General features: G+C 44.5%; 2 protein-coding genes across 2 annotated transcripts in view; one reads left to right on the forward strand and one right to left on the reverse strand.

Moving 5' to 3' along the window:
- Positions 1-606: 606 nt before the first annotated feature.
- LOC100455763 (putative STAG3-like protein 4) lies at positions 607-6,638 on the reverse strand. The gene is made up of 3 exons (XM_054560119.1): positions 6,603-6,638; positions 1,305-1,509; positions 607-875 (listed from the first exon to the last, which is right to left on the reverse strand). Exons 1-3 carry the CDS (start codon positions 6,636-6,638, stop codon positions 622-624), a joined length of 495 nt encoding a protein of 164 aa, XP_054416094.1. The 3' UTR covers positions 607-621.
- A 1,342-nt stretch (positions 6,639-7,980) lies between these two features.
- POM121C (POM121 transmembrane nucleoporin C) overlaps positions 7,981-18,161 on the forward strand; it is a 68,107-nt gene continuing 57,926 nt past the window's right edge. Inside the window, exons 1-2 of the mRNA XM_024249521.3 lie at positions 7,981-8,108; positions 9,704-9,763. The gene's annotated coding sequence lies outside the window, so the exon portion shown is untranslated. The remainder of the gene's footprint in view (positions 8,109-9,703; positions 9,764-18,161) is intronic.

Raw genomic sequence — 18,161 nt, forward strand, 5'->3', positions numbered from 1 at the left:
GAGGCAGAAGAAGAACTGCTTCAACCCAGGTGATGGAGGTTGCAGTGAACTGAGATCGCGCCACTGCACTCCAGCCTGGGTGACAGAGTGAGACTCCATATCAAAAAAATGATAATAATAAAAATAAATAAATAAAAAATAAAATAACCAAGTTTAATGTATTTTTACTACAGTCAGTTTCTGAGTCCATTTGTACTGCTTTAACAGTACCTGAGACCTGGTAATTTACAAAGAACGGAAGTTGGCTGGGCACAGTGGCTCATACCTATAATCTCAGCACTTTGGGAGGCTCAGGTGAGCGGATCACTTGAGTCCAGGAGTTCAAGACCAGTCTGGGCAACATAGGGAGACCCCATCTCTACAAAAAATAATAATAATAAGTAGCCAGGTGTGGTGGTGCACACCTGTAGTCCCAGCTACATGGGAGGCTGAGGTGAGTGGATCCAGGTACAGCACTTAAACACTCCTGACAATGAGTGCTGACAAAGAAAAACTGAGCAAAAGTGGAATTCGAGAGAACTCTAAATTACACATTATTTATTGAACCACAACCCAGAAACAATGAGGATGCAACGACCCGTTATAGGATGGGTCTATGAAACTATTGCCAGACTCCATTATTCATGATCTTGAAAGACTGCCCAGGGCCTGATAAGGGGGTCTGTGGCAGAAGTGAGTGCAAGTCGGGAAAAAGGGAAGGAAGAAGCAGGGAACACTCCTCACCTCTTTGCATTTCTCCAACAGGCTCTCCAGCTGCTCAGGTGCCCTCTGCCCTGGCCCCTTGTTTCTTTCAGCCTCATACTGACGCTCATTGTTATCTTGGTGCAGACTCAGCTGGAGGGCAACCCTTACCAGGGAGGTCATCAGTTTCACAGCTTTGAGTAAGGAAAAAGAGATGAAGAAATCATTATTTAGGTCAGAGGAGAGAGGATGAGTAGAAGGAAAAAAATAGAAGGAAAGAAGGGCAATGAAAATGAGAAGCCAGAGCTGGGTGACCCTAAAATCCTAAGACTCCCTCTCCTGGAGTGGACTGTTTCCCTCTAACTCTTGTGGTCTTCTTTTAACCATCAGCATACCCCTAGTGGTGAGCTCTGACAAAAATATTAAGCCTGGAAATTGTTGCTGTCATCTACCCCTTCTCAAAACTCCACTAGTGAGAAACTGGATTGAAGTTTAGGATAAAAGAGGCATGGCTTTGAAGTGAAGAGCCAAGATGCAGGTAGGAAAGAAGACCCTGAATCAGAGAACAGAGGAAAGTCCTACAAACCCCCAGGAGAATGTCCAGAGTGAAAATGAATGCTCACCAGCCAGGGTGCTAGTGTGACGGAAGGCGCGGACTTGTGAGTCTGAGAGGCCAGTGAGCAGGGAGATGAGGCTGTCCACAGGGCAGCCAGCATGGAGGAGGCTGTACTGGCACCGACAGACCAATGTCCCCACAAACTCACAGAAGCTGCCCTGGAACTTCTTCCAGGATGGACTTGGAGCTGTCAGAGGATAGTCCCCCGAGTCCTACAAAAGGATGTATGAAAAGGATGGGAAACTTATGACCAGGTCCATGAAGTCATAGGGGCTTGGATGTCAAAACCCAACAGTCTAGTAAAAATATCTCTGATATACTTCATTTCCTGGTAGTCTCCCCAGCTTGAGAGGCATGTTCAGATCTCTTTTACCCCCAAGAGACCAGCCTGGCCAACATGGTGAAACCCATCTCTACTAAAAATACAGAAAAAATTAGCTGGGCGTGGGGGTGCACTTCTGTAATCCCAGCTACTTGCAAGGCTGAGGCAGGAGAATCACTTGAACCCGGAAGGTGGAGGTTGCAGTGAGCCGAGATAGCGACACTACACTCTAGCCTGGGCGACAGAGTGAGACTCCGACTCAAAAAAAAAAAAAAAAAAAGTGCCAAACAGCCCAGGTTTGGTCTGATATGTTCAGAAAAAAAGCAAAACAGTCACCTCTCACCTTTTCTTTTCCCGCAATGATGCAGTTTAATACAACAATGGCTGTAGGTATGCTGCAGAAATATCATTCAAGTGAAACAGAAGGGCTTTCCTGGCCAGACACAGTGGTCACTCCTGTAATCCCAACACTTTGGTTGGCCAAGGTGAGAGGCTTTCTTGCGGCCAGGAATTCGAGGCTGCAGTGAGCTGTGATCCACCACTGAATTCCAGGCTGGGCATCAGAGTGAGGCCTGTCTCTAAAAAAACCCTTCACTCCCCCCAAAAAAGGGATTTGCAAATACCAGCCTTTCAGCATGAGGATCACATGGAGGAACGTTAAGATACAGATGCTGGGACCCAGCCCTATTGATTGTAATTCAAAAACTGAGGTGGGGCCTGATTTAACTCCATCATTGGAATCCATTCAGATTTGGAACTCCCTGGGCTGGACAGTGCAAGAGAGATCCTAAAGAAAGCAAAGTCACTATAGACTGAAATGAGCCGACAAGGTTTTCTGAGCGTGGTGAAATATGATCTGGGCCTCGCTTGGGAGGGCTGTGGCCAGGCATTGAGTCCTTGGCTCAGTGGGACCTTCTGAAACAGCCTCCAAGCCGCGCCCCGCTTCATTTGCTTTTGGATGACCCCCTCCAGCAGCTTTGGTGCTGATGGGAATAAGTCGACCTGCAGCGGAAGTTCAGCCCAAGTCTCAGCCCATAGCCTCCCCACACCTGGCCAGGATCTGGTCATGCTGCCGTCTCTGCAATTCTCTGCGGAGTCGTGGTTGCTGCACCTTGAAGAGAACTTCCCCTTCTGGGACCCAGAAACCCAGTAAACCCTGAGGAAAAAAGTGAATTAAATTACTGAAGACAACTCTGTGGTGAGGAGATGGAAAAGAGACTCTTTGTTTTTATTTATTTGTTTGTTTGTTTATTTATTTATTTATTTTTTGAGACAGAGTTTCACTCTTGTCGCCCAGACTGGATTGTAATGGCTCAATCTCGGCTCACTGCAACCTCTGCCTCCCATGTTCAAGCGGTTCTTATGCCTCAGCCTCCAGAGTAGCTGGGACAATAGGCACACACCACCACGCCCAGCTAATTTTTGTATTTGTAGTAGAGATGGGGTTTCGCCATGTTGCCCAGGCTGGTCTCGAACTCCTGGCCTCAAGCAATCTGCCTGCCTTGGCCTCTCAAAGTGCTGGGACTACAGATGTGAGCCACCCTGCCCAGCCCTCACCATATGGATTTTCTAAAATAAATAAATAAAACAGATTAAAATGGTCTTATTTGCCAAAAGGTAAATTAACCTTTCTCCTCTCCTTTTTAAAGAGTATTTCCTTGATAAACCTTGTAACATAAATAACTTCTTTTGTACCTTTGATATGTATCTAAATCTTTTAAAAAGGTAAATGAGGCCGGGCGCGGTGGCTCACGCCTGTAATCCCAGCACTTTGGGAGGCCGAGGCGGGCGGATCACGAGGTCAGGAGATCGAGATCATCCTGGCTAACACGGTGAAACCCCGTCTCTACTAAAAATACAAAAAATTAGCCTGGCGAGGTGGCGGGCGCCTGTAGTCCCAGCTACTCGGGAGGCTGAGGCAGGAGAATGGCGTGAACCCAGGGGGCGGAGCCTGCAGTGAGCTGAGATCGCGCCACTGCACTCCAGCCTGGGCGATAGCGAGCCTCCGTCTCAAAAAAAAAAAAAAAAAAAAAGGTAAATGAACTTCTTGCCAACATTACAACCCAGGATTTTTTTTTTTTTTTTCCGAGACAGAATCTCACTCTGTCACCAAGGCTGGAGTGCAGTGGTACGACTCAGCTCACTGCAACCTCCACTTCCCGGGTTCAAGCAGTTCTCCTGTATCAACCTCCTGAGTAGCTGAGACTACAGGCGCCTGCCACCACGCCTGGCTAATTTTTGTATTTTTAGTAGAGACAGGGTTTCACCTTGTTGGTCTGACTGGTCTTGAACTCCTGACCTCGGGTGGTCCACAGGTGGGAGCCACCATGCCTGGCCACAACCCAGGAATTTTTTTCTTAAGAGCCTGAGAGTCTTGTCTTTGAAACGTAAACCTCGAGGAAGATAGTGTCCCTATCTTCCTGTTGCCTAGGGAGTTTAGCCTAGGCACCTTGAGCTGTTACTACCTGCTTGTCAAGGAGATATGAGAAGTTTTATTTCTCATCCGATACAGGTAATTAACTAGCATGGATGGCCACCTTGATTTCCAGGTGAATTTAGGATGAGTGTTTAAGAATGCATAGCAGGCCAGGTGCGGTGGCTCACACCTGTAATCCCAGCACTCTGGGGGAGGCCGAGACAGGCAGACCACTTGAAGCCACACAGAAATCAAAAGAAGGAGTTTGAGTCCAGCCTGGCCAATATGGCGAAACTCTGTCTCTACTAAAATACAAATATTAGCTGGGCATGATGGCACACGTCTGTAATTCCAGCTATTTGGGAGGCTTAGGCATGAGAATCACTTGAACCCAAGAGGTGGAGGTTACAGTGAGCCAAGATCACACCACTATATTCCAGCCTGGATGACAGAATGAGACCCTGTCTCAAAAAAAAAAAAAAAAAAGGCATAGCAAGTCCTTTTACATGAGGATGACTTACTGTTTATCTTGAGAGCGTGTATACAATGGATTGTATCTGCCAGGCTATATAAAAAGGAGGCTTTGGCTGGGTGCCATGGCTCACGCCTATAATCCCAGCACTTTGGGAGGCCTAGGCGGATGATTTACAAGGTCAGGATTTTGAGACCATCCTAGCTAACATGACGAAACCCCGTCTCTACTAAAAATACAAAAAATTAGCCAGGCGTGGTGGCACGCACCTGTAGTCCCAGTTACTTGGGAGGCTGACGCAGGAAAATCGCTTAAACCAGGGAGGCAGAGGTTGCAGTGAGCCGAGATTGCACCACTGCACTCCAGCCTGGGCAACAGAGCGAGACTCTGTCTCAAAAAAAAAAAAAAAGGAGGCTTTATTTCTCTTTGCATCTCATTAATGGATCACCTGTGATGGGCATCACAGTCTGGTTTAATGCTTATTCAATAATAAAATTATTTTCTTTATTTTCTGAATTAGTGAAGAGACTATTCTAGGTTAACAGAAGAATTTATTTATTTATCTATTTTGAGATGGAATCTTGCTCTGTTGCCAGGATGGAGTGCAGTGGCACAATCTCGGCTCACTGCAATCCCTGCCTCCTGGGTTCAAGTGATTCCCCTGCCTCAGCCTCCCAAGTATCTGGGACTACAGGCGCACACCACCACACCCAGCTAATTTTTTGTGTTTTAGTAGAGACAGGGTTTTACCATGTTGGTCAGGATGGTCTTGATCTCCTGACCTCATGATCTGCCTACCTCGGCCTCCCAAAGTGCTAGGATTACAGGCGTGAGCCACTGCACCTGGCTTCAGAAGAGTTTATATTTAGTCTTTTCCTTACCAGTTTTTATGAAACAACTGGGCAAGAACATTGTTAGATTTCACCAAAAAATTGTGATGAATCATTGTCTTTATGATCCATTTTTGAAAATTGACGTTTTAATTGTAAGCCAAAAATAAAATTCTAAGCCCCCACAACTGAGTGAATGGACTCCTCTGTTGGCCAACAGGATCCAAAATAAACATGAAAAACTAATTCAGGTCATGATGGGAAGGAGGGGGTTGGACATGCCTTGTCATAATTCTCCTCCCATCAGAGTTTAGGCACAGCTGACCAACATTAACATTAGAATAGAGATCATAAGACTGACAAAACAGGCTCTTTGTATCAGTAAGATGCTCAACTACAACCAGACTCTGATATAGCATCACATGACAGATAGCAGTCCCTGAAGGAAATCATAGTATTTTACCCCATAATATATTTTCTTTGACACACTTTAAAATAGTCCTGCAAAGCCATCTCTTTAGGGGAAATTTGCATTCTGTAGAGAATCTCTTTCCCTTACAGAAAAGACTCCAGGTCTTTTCTGGAGAGTCTGACACCTTTTAAGATCCAATAAGAGATACTTATCATCTATTCTCTCTGAAGCCTGTTCTGAGGCTTCACCTACATAACAAGAACCTTGGTTTCCACAATCCCCCTTATCTTAACTCAAGCTTTTCTTTTCTTTCCCTCCCTCTTTCTTTTCCTTCCTGCCTTGCTTCCTTCCTTCCTTCCTCTCTCTCTTTCTCTCCTTTCTTCTCTGTTGCCCAAGCTGGAGTGAAGGGCACCATCACGGCTCATGTAGCCTCAACTTCACAGGCTCAAGCGATCCTCCCATCTCGGCCTCCTGAGTAGCTGAGACTACAGGCATGCACCACCATGCCTGGATAATTTTTTTTTTTTTTTGGTAGAGGTGGAGGTCTCGCTGTGTTGCCCAGGCTGTCGTTGAACTCCTGGCCTCAAAGGATCCTCCCACCTCACCCTCCCACAATGCTGGGATTACAGGCATGAGCCACCGCAATGGCCCATTTCTTTATGTAGTCTTCCAACTGTTCAGCCAATGCTGAACTCTGAACCAACTGCCAATCTTTCAATCTGCTAGTGACCTGAAAGCCTTTCCTGGCTGACCCAACGTATACCTTCCATGCATTGATTTATGTCTTTGCCTGTAACTGCTGTCTCCCTAAGATGCATAAAACCAAGCTGTAACCCAACCACTTTGGGCTCACGTTCTCAGGACCCCCTGAGACTGTGTCACCAGCCATGGTCACTCAAATAGGAGGCCCAGAATAAAACTCTTTACAGACTTTGACTCTTTTTGGCCAACATAACCTAACCCTAAACATAATCCTCCTCGGGAAAGTAAGATCACGTATCTCTTTTCTTCGTTCGATTTGTGTGTGTATTTCCTGATTTCTCTACAGTTTTTAGGCATTCGCTGTGTGATCTAGAAAAGCCACGGAGTCTCCCTCCGTCGCCAGACTGGAGTGCAGTGGCGCGATCTCGGCTCACTGCAACCTCCGCCTCCTGGGTTCAAGCGATTCTCCTGCCTCAGCCTCCCGAGTAGCTGGGATTACAGGCACACGCCACCATGCCAGGCTAATTTTTATATTTTTAGTAGAGACAGGGTTTCACCATGTTGGCCAGGATGGTCTCTATCTCTTGACCTCGCGATCCTCCCGCCTCGGCCTCCCAAAGTGCTGGGATTACAGGCGTGAGCCACCGCGCCCGGCTACAAATTCTTTTTTCTTTTTCTTCCTTGGAAAGCATCGCTGGGCATTTATCCTGTCCTAGTATCTGAGTGAAACTTCTCTTAGCATTTCAGCGCAGTGACCATGAGACACCCTTTCCTTTCCTTCTCCTTATGGGAAACTCGGTTCTAACACAGAGGACTGGGGCTCCAGGACCCAGTCACGCAGCCCTGGACTTGACTCTAAAAGGGAGTAAAGACAAACGTAAAGTTCAGTCCGGTGTTCAGGGCTGCCAAAGCTCATAGCCTGGAGTTTCTCAACCTCTAGGCGGGGTAGAGACATTTAAAACGGCCCCTAAACTTGGGGGGGGGCGCATAGGCTCATGGGAAATAGAGTCCAGTACTTGTCCTGGGACTGGCAGTGGGCCCTGGGAGGCGGACTTCCGGTGCACTCCTGCGCATGTGCACCTCTCCCTGCGTGCGTGTTTGCGCATGCGCGCCGCCGCCGCACTGCCCTCGCTTCATTTGCGTTCTCAGGTCGCCGCTTGCTCTGGTTCCCAGGCTTTGGCCTCCGTTGGACGAGCATCGCGGAGCCTGCGGGGCTGGACGCTGACCGCCCGGGCCAGCACCTAGGCGGACGCGGAGCTGTGCAGGCCAGGGTTTGCGCAGGCCGGGTGGAGTCTCGAGCGGGTACCCCGGAGCGTGAGCCCCGGAGTCGGCAGCGCTGGGGCCAGAGGGGCCCGGCGGGAGTTGGCTGAGGTGGCGGCGGAGGCGAAGGGGCGGCGGGACCCGGGCCTGGCCCGTATGTGTCTTTGGCGGCCTGGACCAGGCCGTCGCTGTATGGTGAGCCCCAGGGAGGCGGATCTGGGCCCCCAGAAGGACACCCGCCTGGATTTGCCCTGTAGGCCCGGCCCGGGCCCCTCGGGAGCAGAACAGCCTTGGTGAGGTGGACAGGAGGGGACCTCGCGAGCAGACGCGCGCCAGCGACAGCAGCCCGCCCCGGCCTCTCGGGAGCCGTGGGGCAGAGGCGCGGAGCCCCAGGAGGGTAGGTCTTGGATTTTCGGGCCCAGAGCGAGAAGGGCCTGGGTGAAGTCACCGTGTGTTGGGGACCTTAGAGTGTGGGGCAGGGGTAGGGTCCGGATCGCTTGCAGGAGAGACGTGTGTTTGGGTTTGAGGGCAGGGTCCGGCTGCACCGAACTGGCGCTGCATGGGAAGATCTGGGAGGACGAGGCTTACGGGGGCATGGAGGATGTCACCAGCCTCACCTGCGGACGTCGTCTCCACTCCCCCCTAACCCCTAACAGCCCTTCCTTCTCCTCTCCGTGCTCCTGATTTCGACCGCCTCTAAACGTCCGTCAGCACCTCTGTTCTCTCATTTAAGTGTCTGCTGATTCCCCCCTTAGATCTGCCCTGGAGAATCGTAGTAATGCAGGAACAGTCTGCAGGGATTCTCTCCTGCTGCCTCAGTTGCTAGGGGAAGAGACTGGGCCTTAGCAGATGGGTGACTTGACCAGGTCACCGGCTTTGTGGGTAGAATTACTCATAGTAGAACTCAGGAGTCTTATCTCCCAGGCCAGTGTTCTTTCTCCCGTATCCTAGTTTTCTTAATAGAAGATTATTAGGTGCAGCAATAACCAAGTTCAGTTAGGTAATTTAGAAACAAAACCATATTTTATACACATTCATTTCATTTCTGAGAGCTCACATACTCAATTCCTATGGCTTCTTTGATTTTAAGCAGTTTAAAGAGACAATAAGAAAATGCGGGCCGGATGCGGTGGCTCACACCTGTAATACCAGCACTTTTGCGGGCCTAGAGCAAGAGTATCCCTTGAGACCAGGAGTTAGAGACTAGCCTAGGCAACATAGGGAGACCCTGACTCTACAAAAAATACAAAAGTAGCCAGGCATGCTGGGATGCACCTGTGGTCCCAACTACTCAGGAAGCTGAGGTGAGAGGATCCATGGAGCCCAGGAGGTCGAGGCTGCAGTGAGCCGTGAATGCACCACTGCACTCCAGCCTGGGTGGCAGATTGAGACGCTGTCTCAGCAAACAAACCACAAAAAACATGGGCCGTATAATGGGAATTTTTTTTCTTTTTGCACGTTGTATTTGATGGCAGACCATGTTACCCATGAGAGTCTAACTCATCTAATTACTACCTGATTATCTTAGAGTTACGAAGTTACAAGTGCGTGCTTCCCCTATCACTTTTTTTTTTTTTTTTTTTTTTTTGAGACAGTGTCTCTCACCCAGTCTGGAGTGCAGCAGCGTGGTCTCGGCTCACTGCAACCTCCTCCTCCCAGGTTCAAATGATTCTTGTGCCTCAGCCTTCTGAGTAGCTGGGACTACAGGCATGTGACACTATGCCTGGCTAATTTTTTTGTTATTTTTAAGTAGAGACGGAGTTTCACCATGTTGGCCCAAGGCAGGTGGATCACTTGAGGCCAGAATTTGAGACCAGCCTGGCCAATGTGGTGAAACCCTGTATCACTCTTTTAGGCGCTTCTGAGTGTTTGCAGGCTGAGTGTTCACAGGGTGTTAACCTATTGAGCTTTCTTTTGTGGTTCTTAGGCAGATTTCTGCCTTTGCAGGCCAGAGCACTCATGACTTCAATGACCTGCTTCTCCCCACTCTAGGTCTACCAGCCACAGTCTCTGCATGTTTCCAAGAGCAGCAGAAAAATGAACACATTGCAGGTGAGTTTTCCTGCTTGTGTATATGTTCCTGCACTTTATTTTATGATGCATTTTAAGAGGTTTGTAAGGATTCATACTTTTTTTTTCTTTTTTGTTTTTTGAGGTGGAGTCTTGCTCTATTGCCCAGGCTGCAGTGCAGTGGCATGATCTCGCTTCACTGCAGCCTCCACCTCCTGGGTTCAAGCGATTCTCCTGTCTCAGCCTCCCGAGTAGCTGGGATTACAGGCATGCGCCACCATACCCAGCTAATTTTTTGTATTTTTAGAAGAGACAGGGTTTCACCATGTTGGCCAGGCTGGTCTCAAACTCCTGACCTCAGGTGATCCTCCTGCCTCAGCCTCCCAAAGTTCAGGGATTACAGGCATTAGCCACTGCGCCCAGCCAGGATTCATACTTTAAAATGGGAATGTGGAAATAGACATTATCCTGTAAAATATAGTTAGTGTGGCAGATCAGCACCAAAAATGATTTGTGAAGCTTGTATGTATGGGTAGTATATTTTAAGGCTGTTGAAACTGAGCTGCACCTAGGACTGATATTCTTGGCAATCATCACAAAAGGGAAAATGCCATCTGTATTAGTCCATTTTCACACTGCTATAGAGAAATAACCAAGACTAGGTAATTTATAAAGAAAAGAGGTTTAATTGGCTCACACCTGCAGGCTCTATAATGGGAAGCATGGCTGGGGAGGCCTCAGGAAACTTACAGTCAGGTGGAAGGTGAAGGGAAAGCGGGTGCATCTTCCATCACCAGAGCAGGAGGAAGAGGGAGGGAGAGGCGCTACACACTTTTAAACAACCACATCTTGTGATAACTCACTCAGTATCAGCACCAAAAGGGAAATTGCCCCCATGATCCAATCACCTCCCACCAAGCCCCACCGCCAACATTGGGGATTACAATTGAATATGAGATTTGGGCGGCGACACAAACCGAAACCATATCAGCATCCATGACATCGTTTGCATTGATTATAAGGAGAAACCAATTTTTTTACTTGTGGATTTAAAAGATTTTCTAGGACTTGGAAAAATTTCTTCATTCAAGTTGATGTAATTGTGGATAGCTTTCCTAATAACAACCATTAAATTACTGTAACTTATGGCTTATTCTTGGTGCTTATGTAAGCAGAGGGCCTGCTGCCTAAGGAGAACTTGGTGCATATGATTTTTCCAGGGACGGAAATATCGTGATCCAGTAGACAGAATTCTGTTTTTACTGTTGAGTCCTAGATCATGGGGGGAATGAATGACGTGATCATCCTTCAGATATTTGTTCATCTTTTTGTTCGGGTTGCACAGCAAACAATACAGTTACTCTCTTGTGAAGATTTCCTCATTTCTGTTTCTCATTACAGTTCTCAGTGTTGTCGTTTTGTCCTTTTCACTTTGCTGAGTCAGTCAGTAAAGATGACCAGTGATTTAATTGCAGTCAAATCCAGCAGGCATTTCCTAACCCCTTCCTCACAGGACCCTTTGTCTGCCTTTGACATCCGTTACTTCCAAACTGATATTTTCTCCATGGAGTCTCTCTTTTCTTGGCTTTTAAAAAGATTCATCTGTAAGTATTTCTGTTTGTCTTTGAATGGTGAAGTCTGTTTTGTTTTGTTTCTTTTTTTCTTTTTTTGAGATAGGGTCTTGCTCTGTCATCCAGGCTGGAGTGTAGACGTGATCAAAACTCACTGCAGCCTCAGTCTCCTGGGCTCACGCGATCCTCCTGCCTCAGCCTCCCGCGTAGCTGGGACTACAGGTGCACGCTGCCACACCTGGCTAATTTTTTTTGTATTTTAGTGGAGACTGGCTTTCACCGTGTCATGCAGGCTGGTCTCGAACTCCTGAGCTCAGTCTGCCCGCCTTGGCCTCCCAAAGTGCTAGGATTACAGGCGTGAGCCACTGCTCCCAGCCTAGAGATGTATTCTCACTGTATTGCTCAGGCTGGTCTCAAACTCCTGGCCTCAAGCGATCCTTTCACTTTGACCTCCCAAAGTGCTAGGATTACAGGTGTACGCCACCACACCTGGCCAGTAAGGAATCTTTTTAAAAGGGGCTAGGAATAACCCATAATACTCTCTTCCTTAATACATGTGGCAGTTGGGTTAAATCTTTTAATAGTTCCCGTAGTATGTCTCTTGTGTGCTCATTGTTTTGAAGAAACTGGGTTGGTTATCCTCAGTTTGGATTGTGTTACCCTTGTTTCACCTTTAGCACATTTTAAAAAAATATCTCGTATGCCTTGCAAAATTGGTAGTTTGATCTGGAAGTCTAATCAGGTTTATGTTCAGTTCTTTTCACACAACTATAGCATACGTGGCATTTGTCTGCTTCTGGAGGCACGTGTTACCTTCTTTGTTTTTGTGAAGTTAAGAACTATTGACTGTTGATTATTGCTCTGATTTACTATTGCTGTGATTTGCCTTCATTAGGGGAGGCAAAATGGTAATCTGCTAATTCTACCATTTCTTCTTTATTTACTAGCCAAAATACCTTTCTTTTCTTTTCTTTTTTTGGAGACAGAGTCTCACTCCGTCGCCCAGGCTGGCACATTTATGGCTCACTGCAGCCTCAAACTCTTGTACTCAAGTGATCCTCCCACTTCAGCCTCCCAAGTAGCTGGGAGTATAGTCATGTACCACAATGCCCAGCTGATTTTTTAATTTTTAGTAGAGACAGGTTTCGCTGTGTTGCCCAGGCTGGTCTTGAACTCCTGGGCTCAAGTGATCCTCTTCTTTGACCTCCCAGTGTTGAGATTATAGGCATGAGCCACCACGGCTGGCCTAGAATACTTTTCTAAAGATAAATTTCTGTTCTCTATTTGGTTATGTAATTCATGCAGGAAAGACAGTTTCTAAAATATTGAGTAGGCTTCTAAGCAGGAAGGTTTTTTTGTTTTGTTACCATTATGAGCTCGTGGGTTTAAACATAGTAAATATTTCAGTACATAGAAGTTGTGATTCTTTTTGAAAATTAAGTGGTTCCATCTTTGGCCAGACGGAATCCCTTTAAGTTGGTTTCTGAGTCCTTTTGAAATATATTTGATATATTTGATAGCAAATATATACATATAATATATATTTGATAGCATTATTTTCTATTCAGCATTTTATTTTGAAATCATTTCAAATTTTCAGAAAAATTGCAAGGATTTTACAAAGAAATCCCAGATACTTCCTTTTGTTCAGATACTTCATTCTTAACATTTTCCCACATTAATAATTTATATGCATATATACATATGTGTGCATTTTTTTTATATATATATGTATTTTCTGAACTATTTGAGAGTGGGCATGTCATGCCTCTTTACCCTATAAAGTTCTAGATTATATCTCATAAAATCAAGAACATTCTGTTAAATATCCATAGCACAGTAATTGAATTCAGGAAATTTATCATTTATTTAATACTTTTATCTATAGTTCATTTTCCAGTTTTGCCAATTTCCCAATAATTTCTCTTATAGCAATTTTTAATTTTTGGTAGAAGATTCAGTCTAGGACTGTTAATTGTCTTTAGTTTTCATGCTTTTTAAGTCTGTTTAATACGGATTTGTTCCTCAGTGCCATTATAATATTTGAAGAATACAGGCCAGTGATTTTATAGAAGTCTTTAAATTTAGGTTTCCCTGATCTTTCTTCATGATTAGATTTAGACTGTGAATTTTTGTCTGGAATACTACATGGAACCTCTTAAATTTATGGCTCAGAATAGGATCTGTCTTGGGAAAATTCTGCGCATGCGTGAGAAGATGGCTTGTTCTGCTCTGGTTGGGTGGAGTGTTTGACAAATGTTAATGAGATCAAGTTGGTTGGTTGTGTTGTTCAGGTGTACTACATCCTTGTTGATTGTGTGCCTACTTGTATCAATTGTGGGAAAGAGGGGATTGAAATCTCCTGCTGCAATTGTGGTTCTGTTTCTCTTTGCAATTTTACCAATTTTTGCTTTATGTGTTATATTAGATGCATAAATGTTCAAGGTTATTACATCCCCTTGATTAATTAACCACTTTGTAAAATGGCCTTCCTTATCCCTGCTAATATTCCAGGCTGTGAAATGTACTTTGTTATTTATGTAGCATTCTTTTGAGTAATGCATGCATGGTATATCTTATTCCATCCTTTTACTTTTAACCTATTTGCATCTTTATATCTAAAGTATTATTTCTTGTAGGCAGCAAGATTTGGATCTTGCTTGTTTTCATCAGTCTATTTCTGTCTCATAATTGGGGATGTATAGACCGTTTACATGTAATGTGATTATTGATAAAACTAGTTAGGTTATAGTCCGTTGTCTTTGCTTTCTTTTAGTCTCATCTTCTTTGTTTCTTTTTAAAATGTCTTTGTTTGTCTTCCTTTTGATTAGTTGAGAATTTTTTATGATTCTACTTTATATCTTTTGTTGGGTTTTTGGCTATCACACTGTTTTATTATTTTAGTGAGTTAGAATTTATAGTATGCAACCTTAATTATCATAGTTTATTCTTAAGTAATATACCATTTTTCTTAGAGTAAGAGAAGCTTACAATAGGATACTTCCATTTCTCTCTTCTTGGTCTTTACACCGTTGTTCATTTTATTTTTACAGGTGGTATCAGTGCCACACACTGTCTATTACGTTGTTGTTAATTAAAGTTATCTTTTATTTATTTATTTATTTATTTTGAGACGGAGTCTCACTCTGTCCCCCAGGCTGGAGTGCAGGGGTGCGATCTGGGCTCACTGCAACCTCTGCCTCCCTGGTTCAAGTGATTCTCCTGCCTCAGCCTCCCGGGTAGCTGGGATTACAGATACCTACCACCACGCCCGGCTAATTTTTGTATTTTTAGTAGAGACGAGGTTTCGCCATGTTGGCCAGGCTGGTCTTGAACTCCTGACCTCAGGTGACCCGTCCACCTCAGCCTCCCAAATTGCTGGGATTACAGGTGTGAGCCACCACGCCCGGCCCAGTTATCTTTTAAAGATAACTTTTAAGTAATGAGAGAAAATACACAGTTACCATTTCTGGTACTCTTCATTCCTTTATGTAAATCTAAATTTTTATTTTCTGTCATTTTACTTCTGCCTGAAGGACTTTTTTTAACATTTCTTCTAGTTGATGATGAATTCTTGTATGTCTGCAAATGTCTTCATTGTGTCTTTGCTTTTAAAGGTGTTTTTGCTGGATTTTTCTCCACAGTGCTTTAAATATGTTTCTCTATTGTCTTCCTGCTTACATTTTTTTTCTAAGAGAAATCTGATCTCATACTCATGTTTGTTCCCCTATATATATCATGTCTTTTTTTCTTTCCCCCCTTATTGTTTTAAACTTTCTGTCACTAGTTTTGGACAATTTGATTGCAATATGTCATGGTATCATTTTTTTCATGTTTCTGTTTTGGGGATCATTGAACTTCTTGGATCTTGGGTTTATGGTGTCATCACTTTGGGAACATTTTTATCATTATTTCTTCAAATACCCACCACCTCCCCTCCATTGATTCTTGTTGCCTGTATATTAGGCCACTTGAAATTTTCCCACAACACACTGTTGCTCTTTATTTGCTTTTAATTCTTTTTTCTCTGTTTCATTTTATTTAACTTCTGTTGCTGTCTTTATATTCACTAATCTCTTTTTTCCACGATGCTGTTCATCTTGTCCACTATAATTTTCATCTCAGATACTGTAGTTTCTATCTGTAGAAGGTTAGCGTGGGTCTTTTTTACATCTTGCCTGTCTCAATTTTTTTGAACATTTGGAATAGAATGATGAACTCTCTCAGTGCTCTGTGCCGGTTGTAAACTCTGTTGTCAATTCTGGGCCAGTTTTGATGGGCTGATTCTTTTCTTCCTTACGGGTTGTAGTTTCCTGCCCATTTTCCCGTCTCGCAGCCCTTTCTCCTCACATCTGCCTCTGTTCTTCTTCCCTGCTCCGTGGCCTGGAATCACTCAAGGCAGAAGTTGATTGGTTCACCTTGTTTATTTCCCATCACTCATAGGTAACTCTACTGCCTGATAATCAGTGCCTTGAAAACCATTGCTTCAGCCCGGGTGTGGTGGCTCATACCTGTAATCACAGCACTTTGGGAGGCCGAGGCGGGCGGATCACGAGGTCAGGAGTTCAAGACCAGCCTGGCCAACATGGTGAAACCCCGTCTCTACTAAAAATACAAAAATTAGCCGGGCGTGCTGGTGCATGCCTGTAATCCCAGCTACTTGGGAGGCTGAGGCAGGAGAATTGCTGGAACTCGGGAGACGGAGGTTGCAGTGAGCCAAGATTGTGCCATTGCACTCCAGCCTGGAAGACAAGAGCGAGACTTCATCTCAAAAAACAAAAACAAAAACAAACAAACCATTGCTTCATGTATGTTCTCCGTTTTATTTTTCTTTCTGTTTTTGATTTTGTTGTTCTTTGGTGTGTGCTGTTTCAGGTTGGAGGGTATATGCAGTACCTGTTAATTTATCACAACTGAGGGCAGAAGTCCTCATGTCTCTCTCTCTCTATTTTTTCTAATATATATATTTTTTTCTTTGTAGAGACAGGGTCTTGCTATGTTGCCGAGGCTGGTCTCAAGCTCCTGGCCTCAACCAATCCTTCTGCCTCAGCTTTCGAGAGTGCTGGGATTACAGGCATGAGCCACCGCACCTGGCCTGGATCCAGTTTTATCCATGTCCAAATGATTTTTTTCCCTGAGCTGTTTTTGATTTTCTTCTACCTCATATGAACTGTAGTGTCAGCTTATCTAGTTCCAGGAAAAAGCTTTTTGGTATTTTTATTGGGATTGCATATTTATAAAGTAATTTAGGGTAACTGATATCTTTGTATTATTAAGTTGACCTTAATAATACAACTAATTTTTTTTTTTTTTTTTTTTTTTTTTTTTTTTTTTTTTTTTTGGATTTTTAGTAGAGATGGGGTTTCACCATGTTGACCAGGCTGGTCTTGAACTCCTGACCTCAGGTGATCTGCCCGCGTCGGCCTCCCAAAGTGTTGGGATTACAGGCATGAGCCACCATGCCGGAGAACTTTTTTTTTTTTTTTTTTTTTTTGAGATGGAGTCTCACTCGTCGCCCAGGCTGGAGTGCAGTGGCACAATCTCAGCTCACTGCAAGCTCCGCCTCCTGGGTTCACGTCATTCTCCTGCCTCAGCCTCCCAAGTAGCTGGGACTACAGGCGCCCGCCGCCACACCTGGCTAATTTTTTGTATTTTTAGTAGAGACGGGGTTTCACCGTGTTAGCCAGGATGGTCTCGATCCCCTGACCTCGTGATCCGTCCGCCTTGGCCTCCCAAAGTGCTGGGATTACAGGCGTGAGCCACTGCGCCCAGCCGTCCAAGCACTTTTACTTTTCCTTAGTTATATTCCTCTAATTGTTTTCTCTTCTCTAATTGTAGATAATGAGCATTTTATTAATACCTTGTTCTTGATCTTAGTGGGAAGGTATGTAGTTTTTCCCTGTTAAGTAAAATCCTGACTTTTGGACTGAGAAGGCTGAGGCATAAATGTGTGTGTGTGTGTGTGTGTGTATACACACAAACTGTGTATATGTGCTTGTGTGTAATTGAAATACATATGTCACATATATATATCATGCGTACTATTGCATATTAGAGTGTAATATTTATATTTGTGTATATACGTAATATTGATGTTAATGAAGCATCCATCAGTTTCTGTTTTCTTTAGTTTGTTTTTTTAAATCAGCTTTTTCTGTCAAGCTTTTTCAAGTATCTTCATGGATACAAGATTTTTCTTCTTTGCTGTGTTACAGTGGCTTATCATATTAATAGATTTCCAAACATTAAACTAGTCTGTATTGGAATAAGTCCCATTTGGCTATTGTGTATTATGCTTTTAATCTGGTACTGGATTTTGTTTGGTTATGTTTCATTTTGGGTATTTGTATTGATATAAGTGGTATTGTATTGGCATGTAATTTTATGTTATTTATTGGTTGATCAGTCTTCTAACCCCTCCACCTCCTTGCCTTCTGGACTAACTTAACCTAGAAGGTTATTACTCTCTCTCAGCAATTTTATCAGCTCCTGTGGCCTGCCTGTGGATAAGCTTGGATGTTCTGGTTTAGGTTCTCAGCCCACCAGCCTAGCAGCTCTGCCTTGGAGCCGCTATCTCTTGGGATCCACATGGTCCTAGCTGTATCACTGGGTTTGAACCCCTTGTTGATATGTTCTTTATAAATAACAGGATAATGCAACATGCTTACTGGGCACTTCCTTTTTCTAAACTACAAGTTTGGGCGGGGCATGCTGGCTCAAGCCTGTAATCCCAACACTTTGGGAGGCCAAGGCAGGTGGATTGCTGGAGCCCAGGAGTTTTGCATTTTTCTTTCTTTCTTTTTTTTTTTTTTTGAGACAAGGTCTCGCTCTGTTGCCTAGGCTGGAGTGCAGTGTTGCATTCACAGCTC

Source organism: Pongo abelii, chromosome 6 (genome assembly GCF_028885655.2).
Source record: "Pongo abelii isolate AG06213 chromosome 6, NHGRI_mPonAbe1-v2.0_pri, whole genome shotgun sequence".
NCBI classification, from domain to species: domain Eukaryota; kingdom Metazoa; phylum Chordata; class Mammalia; order Primates; family Hominidae; genus Pongo; species Pongo abelii.